Below are 16,173 nucleotides of genomic sequence, written 5' to 3'. Positions count from 1 at the left end.
CGCGCCCAGAGGGAGGGAGGCGGGGTGTGCATAGAAAGGCTTTATTCGGGCAGCGGGGGTAAGGCACGGGGCTTCGTGGGCACAGGGAGCTGCTCCTGCTGCCACCGCCCCTCTTCTCGAGGTTTTGTCTGCTTGGAGGAGCTGGTGCGCTACGCGAATCTCTTCGTTCTGGTGGCTGAGGTTAAGCCATGTGGTACTATAAAAGGGGTCGGGTTTGGGCTCCGAGGGGCAAGCGCCCGCCCTACTTGTCACTGACAATGTCCCTAGCAATGAGCTCCTTCATTATTTCGTTGGTGCCGCCGTAGATGGGTTGAACGCGGGCGTCCACAAAAGCTCTGAGGATAAGGGAAAGAGAAAAAAAGATTTAAATCAGCATTTCTCAGAACGTATATACAATAAAGATAGAAATGGGAAAAATGAGTATCCTACTTTTCAAAGTCACTAAAGACAAAAGTTGGTACTTCTCTAAGGAGATTCAGACACATCAAGGTATTTTAAAAACTCTACAAAACCAGACTCCTACTGCTTTTTCCCCCGTCACTTCTTGTTCCCTCTTTCCGTCCCATCCCCTGTGCATTAACTCGGCTCTGGCCACCAAAACCCCACTCACCCCCCCCCCATCCTGATCAACAACAGCACGCCTGCATAACCTCCGGGAGCCAGGTGCCTCCTTGTTGTGAAAAAACAACTCCTGCAGAGCCAACCTGATAGTTATCATGGTAATTTGCTCTAATGCCCTGGCCTGTCTGATCCTGTCAACAGGACTGCTACCAGCGCTGTCAGTTCTTTCTTTCAGGTGGGCCTTAAACACCTTGAGAGGAAAAGTGCCAATTTTCTTCCCGTCAGCCTGGCTACAGCTTTCTGCTGGTACCAGCTCCAGCTCCATGTGGGCCAGCAGCTGAAAAGCTGCACGCAGTCAGATCATTCCCATCTCTGTGCTGGAACTGGCCCCAGGACATGCATGGCTGGTGACAGCACACGGGGTGACAGTGTGCTTTTCCATCCTAATTCTGCATCATTATACAGAGAGTGCAGCCCACTGAATCCACGTAGATGATCCCTGATCCCTGTAGCTCAGTTGCTGAACTACAGGAATCACCATCCCCATACAGACAGCCACTGCACACACAGATATGCAGCACTTCAAAGACACCCCGAGCAGGGCTTGCTGACCTTCCTATTTAATGAGATAGCATGCAGGACCCTCGACAAAATATGTGAGCATTAAAAACACATTAAACAGTTGAAAGTAACTCTTCATACTCTAAGTATATTTAGAATAACGAATCTAAACCTGCTCAGTTTAAAAAACAAATTCTAGGTATCTGCTTATAACAACTGGGGTTAACCCTTCTATTTTTCTTTTAACTTCAAGTTAACCCTTCTAACTTTTTTTTTTTTTTTAAAACAGAAGCTCTACATATCCTGTTGTGGCAATGGAATATAGAGAAATAAGAAAAAAAAAAGTCTTCCTAGAGAATGTAAGGAAATGGTAAAAACTCTGTAACTGTTCCAAAATACATAAAGCAAGCAAGAAATTGGAAATGACAAATCTCTCTCTACATGCAAGTCCCTCAGCTTTATCATTTGAAAAGGTACAAAAAGCTGAACATAACCACTCATGCTCTTGATTAGGCAACTTGTTACTTTACAGTATTAGGCAAACTTTAGGCTGACCAACCTTTTTTCCCTTCATGCATATATATTTAATTCCAGATAAATTATGTACAGTAGCTCATTTTCTTTTTTAAATACTTTTTTTCCTCCCTATTACTCCTAGAAGGAGAACTTCTGTTTGTGAAAAACAGGCAATTGCTCAACAGGTTATGAATTATTTGGAGGATCAAAACAAAGCTTTCCTGCAGACATCTGGACAGAGGATTGCCTTTCAATAAACATGATGAAAAAGGAACAGTAAATCAGTACTAACACAAAACAACTGACAAGTAGATGTAAAAGTGCCTCATTTTACTTTGCTAGTAATCCTTCATCATTCAAGTCTGAAATCTTACACTTACTTTGCAATTGGATACTCCCACATGTACCCCCAGCCACCGTGCAGTTGCACACACTGAGTAGCTACACTGTTCTGGAGATCAGACGACCTTAAATGATCAAAAAGAAATTGGTTGTTAGAAGGATGTATGCTGGGAAACATTACCAGAGACACAGAGAAGTTACCAAGACAAAAAGATAGCCAACTTCTTGGCTATATTTCATATAACTGATCTAAAGCGTTGGCCATTAAAATACTTCAGATTGTGAGGGCTATTTTCTTCCTGCGTTATGAGAAACATATACACTGAATTGAAAACCATGTAAGATCTGTTCCCCTTATAGAAGAGCTTTCAGAGAAGGAAAGTGTTCAAGACAAACAAACCTGTTTACCTTTCTCACAGGCTAAGAAACTTCTTTTGTAAAGCAGGTTGGTATATTCTCTGATCCTATCCTTCAGTTGCATCATAAAATTTAAGAACACTGCAGGCTTTCTGCCCCCCCCCACCAACATACCATGATGCTCTTTAAATATAACCATTATTAGGGAATGCTTTATTTTCCCATAAATATTTTACAGCCTTAAATTTGCAAGAATACTTCAATTCTTAAACAGGATGGCTCACTGCAAAATATTCAATAATTTTATTATCTAAAATAATTTTCTTAAAGCATTCAGTTTTGTCAGCCTTCCCTCTAGAAGGTGAGGGATGACATGCCCTTTGAAGTTGATGTGCTGCATCTCTCAGCTTCTGGCAAGCTACATACTTCATGTTATTTCAAACAATCAATGAAAATCATACATAAGAACCCCTAGGATTTTAACTTCAGTAGAAGTTTAAGCTAAAGTTAAATGACCTGGGGGGGGGAAAAAAAAATACAAAAAAATAGTTTCAGAGTGATAACAGAAGTAAAGATGATGACCACTGGAGTCAATTGCTTTTCATGGAAGAATGTAAGAGGAGTTCTTTCTCTAAACCAACCCTCCAGCTAGGTTCTTACAGTTTATTATACCAATTTTAAATCTGCAACAGTGAGTTACTGCCAACTGCCTTTAAATGTATCTCCAAATTTAGCTATATAGTACAACTGGCCACCACAAAGTCTACAGACCTTTCACCAGGTATCAGGAGAGAGACACAAGCTACACTTCAAAATTCACCCAACCTCTAAATCAAGTCACTGACTGGGCAAAAGTTAATAAGCAAAATCAATGGGAGATAGTCCCCTGGAATATTAGGGAATGAAGCAATTCTACTTTCAAGCAGTTTCTAGACCGTCTAAGAGTGCCATGGGAACTCTAATAGGGAATGGGGAACTCCACGACAAACTGTGGCACTAACACATGAGTGGATAGGGGAGTTTCAAATTCCTTGCTTTGGAAAAATCTGTTGAGGAAGTAAGTCTGCATCTGACCTGGCACTAGCTGTTTCTTCCTCCTCAGAACTGAATGCGTCTACTTACGTACCTGTTATTTCTAGGTAAACAGTGCTAGGAATAGCATTCAAACAAAATCCTTACTTTCATAGTAGGTATTCTGACTATATTCCATCAGCATTTTCTGCTTATTAATTCTACGTTTACTTTTGAAGGTCTAGAACCTGTAAATCTCTATTTTCTGTAACATTTTTTGTTAATGTCTGGCATGCTTTTTTCCTCTTATCTTTACAACCAAGATAAAACTACACAGATTACAAATTCACGTGCCTTATCTTAGATGCTCCTACTCATCCAGATTTCTCTGGTTAAGCCTAAGTTAACAGATAACACCATCAAATACAGGGAGCGGGAGGAGAAGTTCTGGCTAATAAAAGAAAGAACTGTTTAGTCTCAATTGCAGCACTGGCTGTAGCCAACTATTTCTTCCCAAAACCAGATAGCTTCGAAAAGTAGCTAGGCCAAACAACTATTGCTAAGTAACGCTAACTGAAAAGTATTCTGTATCATATGAGCTTCAAATTAACTTGTGATTAAGAAAAAAAGAAAAAAAAATGATTTGTTATAGAAATATGTAACTTTTTCTAAATATCAATGAAATGCTCACTTTTAATTGAGGCTGAGTCCTGGTCTTAGTATTAATGGAAGCCTATTTTAAAAGCATGCTACTACTTTAAAATTGATTTGGTTTAGCAGCCCTGGTTTTCAACATAACTGACTGTTGCTGACTACTTGATTTAAGTTAAAGCTAGTGGCCTCTACTAGAAACTGACAATGTTATTAATCAGACAGCAATTTTATCTTTTGTTCAAATATGAGCAGTTCAGCGTTTTTATTATTAGACTCCCGTTAAGGTTATACAAGTAACATTTCCAGATTACTTCAACCACATACCAATACTTCGCCATAGAAGCTGTGGAGGAGTCCAGGCGTTTATCTGCATGCAGCTGCAAACAGTTGTCCAAAAAGGCTCGTCCCACACAAATCTGTGTTTTCATTTCTGCCAACTTGTGCTGTACAGTCTTATTTTGGGAGTGGATGGATAAGGCAGAGGAAAAAAAAAGAGTAGAAGTAGTACTGTTTTTAAGCTACATTTGAAGTAGAACGGGAAGCATTTTCTAGAAGCATTCCTGTAAGATATCACTGTTTCAAAACAGTTTGGGCTCTTTATATTTAAATGTCGTTTGTTTTCAATACAATTACATCTTTACCAATCTTAGAGACATTTATTGGCCTTTAATCCTTTAGACCAACTCAAAACATGGCATTATGGGGAAAACCCTCCAAGAGCCTGAAAACAAGTTCCCAGACAGCAGAGTTAGGAGGTAGTGGGAGCTGTTACTCTCTGCTCCCCCTTGTGGGAGCATGTACTTTCACTCTAGCTGTAACATTTATTTCATCGTACATTGGATGCACTGTCTGAGCATTCAGTTTTTCAGAGTTTAAGCACTGCCAAGAGATGTGCAAAAACAAAGAAGTTTTTAGACCAACTATCGGAAATTTTTCTGACACCGAGTTCTGCCACATTGGAAAAGACTTTCTAGATACAAAAGGTAAAATCCATTTTAAGGATACCTAAAATCCAATAAGGCAAGTATGTCACCATCTTGGAGCAGTTCTGGTAGGAACTGGATCAAAACACCACATAGGAACAGAAGTTTTGCCCGATCTCACTGTTCTAAACTTATTCTATAAAAGTCTTCTTGCTTCCCTAAACAATTAATATAACTGAGTCCTGCTACAGTACGGTATTAAAAAACCAAAGAATTAGGCAAGTCAATGCTCTAATTAGAATGGATTTTTGATTCCATGAGCATTTAAGTGCAAAAAGGAAACTGAAAAGGTATGCAAGAATACATTTTTTTTTTTGACTCAGTTTTGGCCTCAAAAAAAAACCTGTTTGGCAACAGTTTACCCTAGAAAAACGTTATTTTGGAGGTCTCTGAACAGTGAACTACTACAATTAGAAAGCATTCCACACCTACATAAACTTTAAAATACATTTGTTGTGTTAGATCTGCTCCTTGCACATACTAAATTCCAGTATTTCTGAATACTCAGTTCAAAAAAGAAATGAAGATCATGATTTCCAGAAAGATACCTCCCATTCCAGCACTTCTGAAGAGCTCAGTTCTGCTGCTATTCCCAGAAATTAGATATTTGATTTTGACAAAGACAAAACCAAAATATTTGAGTTCCAATTATTTCTGCAGCATATCAAAAAGAAGCTAACATCCTCCAACAAGTAGGAGTCACTCCTATCCTACAGATGAAACACACAAGCTTGGTCTGTTTCAGCCTTAAAAGATGATGTTTTCATGAAAGTTACATCAAACGTTGCTTTCCATGTTATTGGGCTTTCTGACAACAACCAAATAGTGTAAGCATGCCTCAAAATACAATTTAACTTGCACTGTCAAAAGTGAGCTATACTCCAACAGTAAATCCAACAGTTTTATAATGCTATCACTTGAATACCCAGCTACCTGGTAGCTCAGGAATCTTGTTACTACACCCATAAAGCTGAATACAAACACCTTCACAGGCATTCAGGCAGCAAGGTCACTGCTTGGGGACCCTGAGCATCACTCTCATAAAGATCATGTTGCTGCAATGCATTATGTGCAGTTTTGCAGTACCTGCACATGCACCAAGCTCTTCTGCGGTCTGTAGGATTCCAGGCACATACAGGAATCCAAGCAGGTGTAATAAACCCTGTGATTAGGACCTCTGATGGTAAAATGCAAGACTAAATGCAAAAAAAAAAATATTTTTACTTCATCACCAGCAAAAAGCCAGTATAGTTTCTACCGCATGTTTCACTTCCAAAAGCAGTACTGCTGTAGGGTACCTTATTGACTTAAAATACACGCATTGCCTTTTAGTGGTTTTTAAAAACATTGGGCATAAAAGAATCAGCCACAGCCCAAGAGTAAGGCCTCTGCAAGGAATCCTTTGGTAACAGTCCAGTGACTTTCACTTGCTCAACGTTACACATACGAATGTATACAAATTCCATCATGCATCTGGCTTTACAAGTCATACAATTTAAACTCACCTGTAAGTGTGCAATCGTCTTCCCAAAGGCTTTTCTTTGCTTCACGTAATTCCTTGTCTCTTCAAACATGAATTCACAGCCAGCAAGAGCCATATCAGCAATTAACAGTCTCTCCTTTAGAAATACAAATTACAGAATCCAAGGGAATTAGTCCTACATTTCTGTGCATCAGATGCACACACGTAAATGCACAACTGGGAAACAGATGTTCAGTAATGGTCATTGAGAAAGGGGGGCAGAAGTCACACTAGGGATCAAACCAGACACTACATTATTGAAAATAATGAGCGGGACAAATGTCTTGATGCTTGAAGTCCACTTTTAAGGCTTGTTGGTCATTTTGCTGACAGAACATCGTCCCAGAAAAATAGCTACACGTCAACCATAGGACTCCGACTGACTGAAAGCTGCATATTAATTTATGCTTAATTATTAGTTTTCACAGCTCAGTTAAAAAATAAAAACACAAAACAAAAACAAAATACATTGTGTTTACCTATTTCAATAGGACAACCTTTGAAAAAACAAAACCTATAAGAACACTGCCTGTTTTCCCTTCCTCTCATAACATGTTGAGAAACAAAGTACAGAACAATTACTTCTAGCACAGGTGAAGTCATCTTATGCATCCCATTGAATCTGTCTGTGAGTGCACTTATTTTTTTTTAAAGCAGTACATTTCCTTTAATCAGGTTTCATATTTACTCACAGCATAAAATTAAATAAACATGATCTTTACCAGATGAGGCAAACAGTCGGTTTTGACAAAGCACAGTTGTGTTTTGAAAAAAATCGGATTGCCTCTTTGTCCTCCCAAACCATTCCAAAGCTTCAGTAAGTCAAACTGCGTTATTTTCATTAGCAAGACATTTTGGTAACAACTTCTTTACTTTGCTATATAGATAAAGAAAAAAAAAAAAACTTGTATCTTTAATATGGTTCTGCAATTAGAAAAGCTAGAACAGCAACGCTTGGTCTTTCATTAGAGAATGCCAAATGCATGAAAGCTCCAAGCTGTATGTAGTCTATTGAGCAAAATTCCATACTTCCATTCTAGAATTGTATGAGAAAACCGACATGTTCTTTAATATAATAAGGTTCAGGCTCTTCAATAACTGCGATTCAGAGCTCTGGCTTTGAGCTGGTGGGATGTCAAGACTGTTACTAATGCCCAAAGAACCAAACATTTATCAGTAGAAACTGCGTAACTCGGGTAAAAAGCGGTAGTATCAACAGGACGCTGTTTACAGACATCCCAATTCTGAGACAGATGTGGCTCTCCAAGATCAATCATCTCTAAGATTAAGGCAGATTCTTGCAATGACAAAAGTTGGGTCTCTGTATTCTTCCTAAAGACAACAAACACTTTCATTCCTCTTACCTGAGGGAGCTCTGCCATCAAATAATAGAAGCCTTTGTTTTCTTTTCCAAGCAAGGCACTTGCTGGCAACCGCACATCTTCAAAAAACAGCTCTGCTGTGTCCTAAGAGGATTTTAAGTGCAAGGGTTTTTGGTTTTTAGTCTGACATTCTTATCTCTTCATTCCACTTTTTTTTTTTTTTACACCCCATTTTTTCATGCTATTGCATTAAGTCATAGAAGAATTTAGGTTGTAAGGGTCCTCCGGAGGTCACCCATATCCTACTCAAAGCAGCTTCAGCAACGCAGACAGCTGAGAGCCTTATCCAGTTACACTTCCTGAAGCGCCAAAGTAGAAATTTCCTCAGTGTAACCTGTGTGCCTTGCTACCCTTTCACTGTTCTCCTCCATCTCTACAGACACTGTTTACAAAGCTAAAGACAGCAACATGATCCCATCCCATCCAAACTTCAGAGTGAAGAAATCCAGCTTTGTAACCTCTCCTTGAACATCATGTGCTTCAGACATCCATACGCAAACTCAGCATACATACTTTGGATGTATATTTTTTGTGCTCTAAAGCCCAAGAGTTAAGATAACACCACAGTTTCATTCTATCTTTATTTAGCTAGTGCCAGGAATTAACCAGTTTTAGAATTCCTCCAAGTCTACTATGGGTTAGAGGTTGTATTAACTTACTTGAGCTTTCAGGCCAATCTTGTTCAGCTTGCGCCCTTTGATGAAACCTTTTGTTCCATTTTCCACCAGAAAAAGGCTGATTCCATGAGCAGGAGATCGGGCTTCTCGGTTTGTAACTGCAACCACAATCACTACGTCACTCATCCAACCATTGGTGATGAATACCTGTATAAGGAAAAAAAAAAACTTGCTTTAGAACAAGGTCTGTCAAAGGGAAGGATTAGTTTGAGAGGTATGGTTAGGATCAGAATTGTGAAGTTAAAGAACACAAATCTGTTTCTTTTGTCTGTCCCATGATAAAGACAGAAAGTGCTTTCAACTGTAGACATCAAATTAAAAGAGAGGTTCTCTTTTAAAAAAGATGAGTTAGCAAGGTATAAAATATAAACGTTATTAATGGTTTCTATTAACAACTGCTTACTACAGTTCTGCAGAATTATCTATCCGCCTGCCATGACTCATCCTAACTCCACCAAAAGAAACAGTCTTGACTTCAACTACACAGAACAAGGGAGTATTTTTTTTAAACACCTACTGTAAAAGTTTGCTTGCATGCATTCTCACCACCTGAAATTCTGCTAAGGCCTTAAGTCTCTGTCAGTACTATGATTCCAACAGGGTTACAAAATAAGGGGACAGAAAGATGAAGCTTTAAAAAAAACAAAAACAACCCTACCACACACCTGTTGAACCCACACTTCTATTTCAACACTTTACTTCTGCCCTCTTGCTTTCTTATTATGGGAACAAAAGATGAGGTTAATGCTGCCAGCTTTGTAACAGCTTGACAGCATACACTTGGAATCTAATGCAGTGGTTTTGTCTTTATAATATGAGCAGCAGGTTCCTGAATAAAGATTCCACAGCTTGCATTTTAACAAGCCACTCAGGCCACAGAAGATTTCACATTGGTAACACATATATTTTGTTGTTCAACCTCAGCACTGAGCAATAACCCTGGTTCTGATTATACTATGCAGGACTTCATCCAGTTCAAGGAAAAAGAAAGCATTTAGATATGATCTAAAAGCTACAAAACTACCTGCTCAAACCCTTCCATAAATTGGTCCATTAATTGCCAATAGCAAAAATATAAGTTTTTACTAAAAAAGCAACTGGAAAAAAAAAGCGGAAGGACTAGGAGGAAACACTGATTCCAGTGTACATCCCTCACTGAGTGCATTCAACTACCAAAGGCTACAAGTGGCATAGGTCTGCTCACTTACCTTACTCCCGTTAAGAATCCAGTCACTTCCATCTTTTTTTGCATATGTTCGTACTCCTTGCAAATCACTAGAATGAAATTCAAAAGGTCCTTCAAGAAACCATTCCAGAAGTTGCAATTTGTATCTTAAATTCTATCCAATATGAAGTAGACTTCATACCATCCCTACATGCAATCAGTGAAAATGCACAGGATAATGGAACATGGTGAAATGGTTTGGAGTGTAACAGAAACCAAAAGCCTACTGCACAAAGGGAAGTCAATCTAGGCCACTGTACAAGAGCATGAGGTGGTTTTAATGTACTGGCTTTTGGGAGGTGGTAATAATCAAGAACTGACACCAATGTATCAGTAATGGGTCAGCCTCCCCTTATGCTGACATGCTTCAGAAGACAAATGCCAGACAAAAGGACACCTTCCGAGCAGGCTCAGTCCTAACGAGGAGGCTCTGCAAAAAAGCTGTTGGCAATGCCTACCAACTGGAGAAGTGTGACACCAACAGGTTTTGCTCTTCACCTGTTCCTCTGCTTTGGAAACTGGCCTGATCAGCTGTGTCTACCCAAAACATGTGCTGTCTGCCCTTCAATAATGACAGCAAAGGAAGGACACTTCTGTTTTGAAAGGATTCAGAGGGGAAAAAAACAATACAATGCTTTGTTTCAAAACAAATCTAATACTAAAGAAGTCAAGCCTTCTTTGCTGATGTATGTGATTTTCTCCTTATTACATTTCATATTAAAATTATATTCACATGACAAGCAGATTATTAACTATAAAATCATATTATAAAAGCAAATGCAAAGCATATTTGCTGATGGCAATACAATAAGGAAATGCTTTCTAAGCAAGAATATTGAAATGACAAAGCTGTAATCTGTAAGTCTGTAGTCCTACCTATACTAGGTTGCTGTGTAGTTACTAAGATGACCATATAACCAGGATGTTTGTGAATTTTTTTCCACTGAAAAATCAGTAGACTGCACATAACATTATGACCATCTGTCTTTGTTTTTAGCTTACCTGCCAGCCCCGGGTTCTGTCATGGCAATGGCACCAATACACTTGCCTGCAGTCATTTCAGGGATAAAGCGCTTAATCTGTTCTTCAGAGCCATAGTTTGCAATGTAAGGCATGACTATATCTGAATGAAGGCTGAAGCCTGGGCCAGTACAGTTAACGTACATCCTTGGAAAGTGGAGAAAAAAGCAAAACAGTTCAGGCAGGAATTTAAACAGTGAACTTGACAACTTTACAACATGGCCCCAACACTGAAAGAAAGCCCAACCCCACAGAAGTCTCTGACATAACCTGAACATGTGGCATTTGTACTGTTATTTATAGAACGTACGTTCACAGCCAAATTGTTGTATGACCTAGAAGACTAATGAAAGTGCTTCCCTCAGTCCTAGCAGTAGAGCACAATGACATTTATTACTTAAACAATTATCTGGAATACTTAAAGCAGGAGGGACTTATACAGGTCTAAAGTATCCTTCTCATGAGAAACACAATTTTCTGTAACCACAGAGGAATTCTTATGACGAAAACAGTTTATTGATAACATGATTGAAACCGTTCCTGAAGTGTCTAGTACTTACTGCTCCTCCCAGACCACGGCAGAAGAGAGAATATCCGCTCCAATGCCTCCATGCTTTTCAGCAATAGCAACACCCAGCAAGCCCTGCTGTCCAGCTTTTTCCCAGAGCTCCCTGCTCACCTGGCCATCCTTCTCCCACCTGCAAACAGCACAAGAACAGAGTCATCCATTAAATTCCCCATGTGCTACCTCTCATTTGTCATGGCTGCCACTTCCCACTAGAGCACCTGCAGCCAGGTTTCACTGCTCAGGAGAGAGACTTTCAGTCTCAGCAATACACAAGTGGGGCGCAGAGACAAATACATTTCCCAGCTAAGAAGTGGTGGCTTAATAACAGGTTTTCCACCCTCCAAGCCCACAAACGCCACTGGCATTCCATAGACATCACCTATATAACACGTTTGAACTCCTGTTTCCAATATATAACCCAACATCTCTTTAAGCCTTGTTATGAAAGGCTGTGCTGCCTAGTGGTCTGAGCACTACACCAGGATTTAGGAGATTAAGCCACAACCATCTGGATAATTACTTATCTTCCAGACACTATTTTCCCCACATACAAAATGCATATAAACACATCAGTTTGTCAAAGATTTCAAACCCATCAGTGAGAACTGCTTTTTAAGAAAGACACGTCAACACATTAGCAACCTAAAGAAAAAAACAGTCTGTGTACTTTGCACTGTACTTTGGTAAATTAACGCTGCACGGTGGTTTCAAGTCCACAAATAGATAGCTAAGGCTCATCTGCTGACAGTCTGCAGATTTAAAACTACAGGAATCACTTGTTCTCAGAAAAATAGTACCTTTTTACCGAGTTCACCAACATATTAGGAAGTTGGATGGCTATTAATGGCACAGCTTTTTTTTTTTTTAAGTCACACTTTTGAAATAATATGGTAGATAAATTGGATGAGATATTCCTCTGACGCACTCACGTGTGTGTTAGAGCTATACCACAGCACTTTATCCACAGCTAATAATGTATCTTATCCCATATACACTTAAGCTTATTCCCAGAGCTTTTGCTCCTGCGCTGGAAATCTGAAACAAATCCTTCTAATGACCATATTTGCTTTTTTTTTTGTCCCCCCATTTTCAGGGCTATTCCTGTCTCTACATCACCCATCGCTAACACTTCTTCTCACAACCATCCATGTTCATTGATGCCACGCCAGTCTCTTCATGTTGACTCAGCCAACTGGTATTCTGTGCTTGAAGCCTCCTTGTTTACTTCAAAGGTGTGAGAACAAAATGGTTCAGAGGTCACTGAAGTGACGCAAGAACACAAGTCTGACTTGTTCCAACCTACCTAGGAAGTAGTTGTCAGCAAGCTAGTACATAGATCATAATTAACCTCACGCAGATCCAGTATCTGGTGCAGCTTTGTAAACAGAAGTCATTCTACCAAAAGATGAAGGAAAATATCTGGTTTTGTGCACAGAATATGATTATGTAGTGGAAAATCCACTTTTTCATGACTTTGAGGTCCTGATTAGAGAGTAAAAAAAAACAACAAAAAACAACCTGGCAACAATCCTGACATAAGCAGTTTCCTTTGCCTCCTGCTGTTAATTTCAGCCCTAGAGCCACAACACCTCACCCACTCAGTTGTACTATCTCGATTGTATGTAGATACACTTTGAACTGCATCAAGAAATTTATCCTGCAGCATGACTGAAGAATAAGCCCTTTGTTGGCCCTCCCATTGCTTCTACAGGCATGTTTTTCAGGTAAAGTAGAATTGCTCAAGACAGTACTGCAGCTTAATGCTTCAAAAAAACACATTCTCAGTTCCTTCCCATCTCACCTCCCCCAACTATAATATTATGCAACTAAAATAAGGGGGAAAAAACTCCAGCTCCATTTCAGTGGAAGAATGACACCTCTACTGTGTAGAAGAGAGCACTCACACTTCCACAGAAGCAAAAAACCATGCAAATTTAAACCACAATATTTTGTGCAATTTTCTGGGTAATGCATACTCCAGCTTACCGTCCTGCATGGACCATATCTGCAATATCCATTGCACTAATCCAGACGCAATGTTAATGCTTTTTGGATGACAACATGCTAACTGTCTCCTTAACTTTACCATCAAGATACCAGTGTCAGAGTTAATAGGGATACTTTGGCTGAAACTCTAAAGACCGCATTTGTCCTGCTTAAATGCCTAAAATGATAATGGCAGCTCAGTATTCAGTGAATTTTGATTGTGTGCAACTCATCCACACATAAATTTTATAGGCAGGTTTGTTTTAATCAAGTAAATTTGAAAATAGAAGGTAAAAGAAAACAAATACCCTGTTTATCTTGTCATATTAAGTAACACCCAAAAAAGCATATTTGGAATAAAAGCAAACTATTTGGCAAACGAGAATGTTTGAAAGGTATCTTACTCTGCATGAAAAGGCAGCACTTCTTCCTGAAAGAATTTCCTGGCGCTCTCCCTGAAGATATCATGATCGGATGTGAAGATCCTCCGAGTTCCTATATCGGTTAAACTTTTAGCTGAAGAGGGTTCTTGGCGCTTTGTGCCATGCTGTTCAGCGTGTGCAGGGCTAAAAAAGAAAAGCGAATATGCGTTTGAACAGTTATCCCTATTTACGTAACCCTTTTACAAGAAAGGAAACATCTGCCTGCTAAACTTAGTTCATATCACACGTCTAAACCACTATTACATCCAAAGGATACTTGCAATAAATACCGTACTTTGTTGGGCTTTGAGACAGTAAAGCAAGAACATTTTGTCCTTAACACTTCAAATAAATTAAAAACAATAAGATATAAGTAAGGGGATAAATATTTTCATCCTCAGAGATGCTAAAAATCACCACCTCCTCATCCCCCCATGACACAACCCCAAAAAGCAATTCAGTTCAACTTCAAATAACAAACTTTTTGAACGAGCAAAGGTTTTTTGTGGGTTGTGATCCTTCACAACCTGTTCTTTACTGTTACATTCCTGTTATTTACTTCATCTCATACACAGTCCCCAAAGCCCCAGAACTTGGGATCCATAATGGCAAAAATTTAAACTCTCCAAAATAAAAGTACAACATGGATTCACACACTCTTACAGCTGTATTAGACCCTGCATTATCAGAAACTTCTGCAAAGTTTTAACTTCGAAAATAATACTAACATCTCCTAGCTTTTAGTATTTTTGCATATATTAAAAGGCTAGCACAGAAGGTTAATCATCACAGAACTCTTAACACCAACATCTGCAAAAATAAGGTTCTTTTATTATTTAAAAAAAAAAAAAAAAAAGGAAAACTGAAACAGCGATAGATTTCAGTAGTGGAAACCACATGAGGAAAGCGTAAATAAAGTCAGTAAGGTTTAAAACTTTTCCAGGAGCTTACAGTGTAAAGGACATACCACTTTATGGCTGAAGTGAGATTTCATTTCTCACCTTTGTGTGTTGGGTTCTTTGACTTGCTTTTACTTTATTGCCACAAGACAGCAGAAATTATACCCACAGAGCTGAGCTACGTTATAATGGAAAAGAGATTCTCCAATCCTGTCCCAAACTATGCAGTATCACAACCTGCTTGCTGTGCTTTCAGACTCAGGCTTCCCATGCTAGGTATACAACAGACTTCCCCAAAAAGCTGCAGCTTATTTTTAAAGCTACTTATGACAACACCGAGCTACATTTGAGACGGCTCTTTTGGCTCTTTTGTTGACTCGGGGCGCACAGCCCACTTGGCACACAGACAAGGGCTCTTCCACCACCTTCCACCACCCCACGGTGGCACAGCTCAAAATTCAGAGGCCACCCGAGGCCACCGGGGCCCTGCTGCTCCCCCTAAAATCTCTCCTGCAGCAGGTCAGCGTGTCTCACAAGGGCAAGGACGCGTCCTCCCTGTCACCTGCTGTCACCACCGGGACTCCGTGTCCCTGAGCGTGACCAGAAGTGGAGCAAAGGTCAGCCTCAGCCCTGCCAGGGCGCTCCCAAAGCCGCTGGGGCCAGGATGCTCAGGGGGGCTCGCCTGGATCCTGGCAGCCCTCCAGCGAGTGTGGCACCAATATACACATATAGATAGACACTTGTAGATGTATATATACACATTTATATAGCTAGAGATTTGTACCTGTGCCTAAAAGTTTCCTGCTGCATGAGCACATGCCTATAACCCCTCCGGATACATACAGGCATGAACACTGCTCACATACACGTACATAGATGGGTACACACACTGTGAGTAACCCCACAAACACACACCCACCCCCACACAGACAGGAAAACACACACATTTGCGCCTAAACGTGCACATTGTACATCAGCCTAGCCACCTGTGCCCCCACATAACGCCCACCGAACCGACACCCCCCTTCTCTCATCGCCTCCCCTGATGGGCTCCTTCCCCCTTTCCAGCCCCAAACACAGCCACCCGGACACCCCCACACACACCCCCCACCCGTCCACGCCACCCCCCACGCCTCGAAGCCCCCCCAGTGCCCTCGGGGCCGTGCCCACACCGCGTCCCGGCGCCCCCCTACCTGGCCTGGGCAGAGAAGGGCCGGGGGCCGGCGGCCCGCAGGAGCCCACGCAGGCGGAGCAGCCGCGCCGCCATTTTGCGCCGGGGCGTGGCGGTGAGGCAAAGCCGGGCCCCCCCCCCGCCGATCGCGGCTGCTAGGGCGCCTCCCCGGGGGTTGATTTTATATTTCCATGCAGAATATATAATCCCTCGGTTTGTTCAGCGGTGGCTTGCAGTCAGGGAGGCGTTGCTCCCCTACTTGCCTTGTGTTGTAAAGGGAAGGATTTCTGCTTCCTGAAGGCTGTCGTGAAATACG

At 40.6% G+C, this 16,173-nt stretch overlaps 1 protein-coding gene across 1 annotated transcript; it reads right to left on the bottom strand.

The window, feature by feature from the left end:
- Window positions 1-25: 25 nt before the first annotated feature.
- On the bottom strand, window positions 26-16,034 carry ACADL (acyl-CoA dehydrogenase long chain). The gene is made up of 11 exons (XM_068686450.1): window positions 15,880-16,034; window positions 13,770-13,931; window positions 11,372-11,509; window positions 10,794-10,958; window positions 9,775-9,841; window positions 8,549-8,713; window positions 7,872-7,973; window positions 6,491-6,604; window positions 4,327-4,454; window positions 2,019-2,105; window positions 26-335 (listed from the first exon to the last, which is right to left on the bottom strand). The coding sequence occupies exons 1-11, from the start codon at window positions 15,951-15,953 to the stop codon at window positions 242-244; spliced, it is 1,296 nt and encodes a 431-aa protein (XP_068542551.1). The 5' UTR covers window positions 15,954-16,034; the 3' UTR covers window positions 26-241.
- Window positions 16,035-16,173: the final 139 nt, after the last annotated feature.

This window comes from Anas acuta, chromosome 6 (assembly GCF_963932015.1).
Source record: "Anas acuta chromosome 6, bAnaAcu1.1, whole genome shotgun sequence".
Lineage (NCBI taxonomy): Eukaryota > Metazoa > Chordata > Aves > Anseriformes > Anatidae > Anas > Anas acuta.
This window is presented reverse-complemented; position numbering and strand designations above follow the sequence as displayed.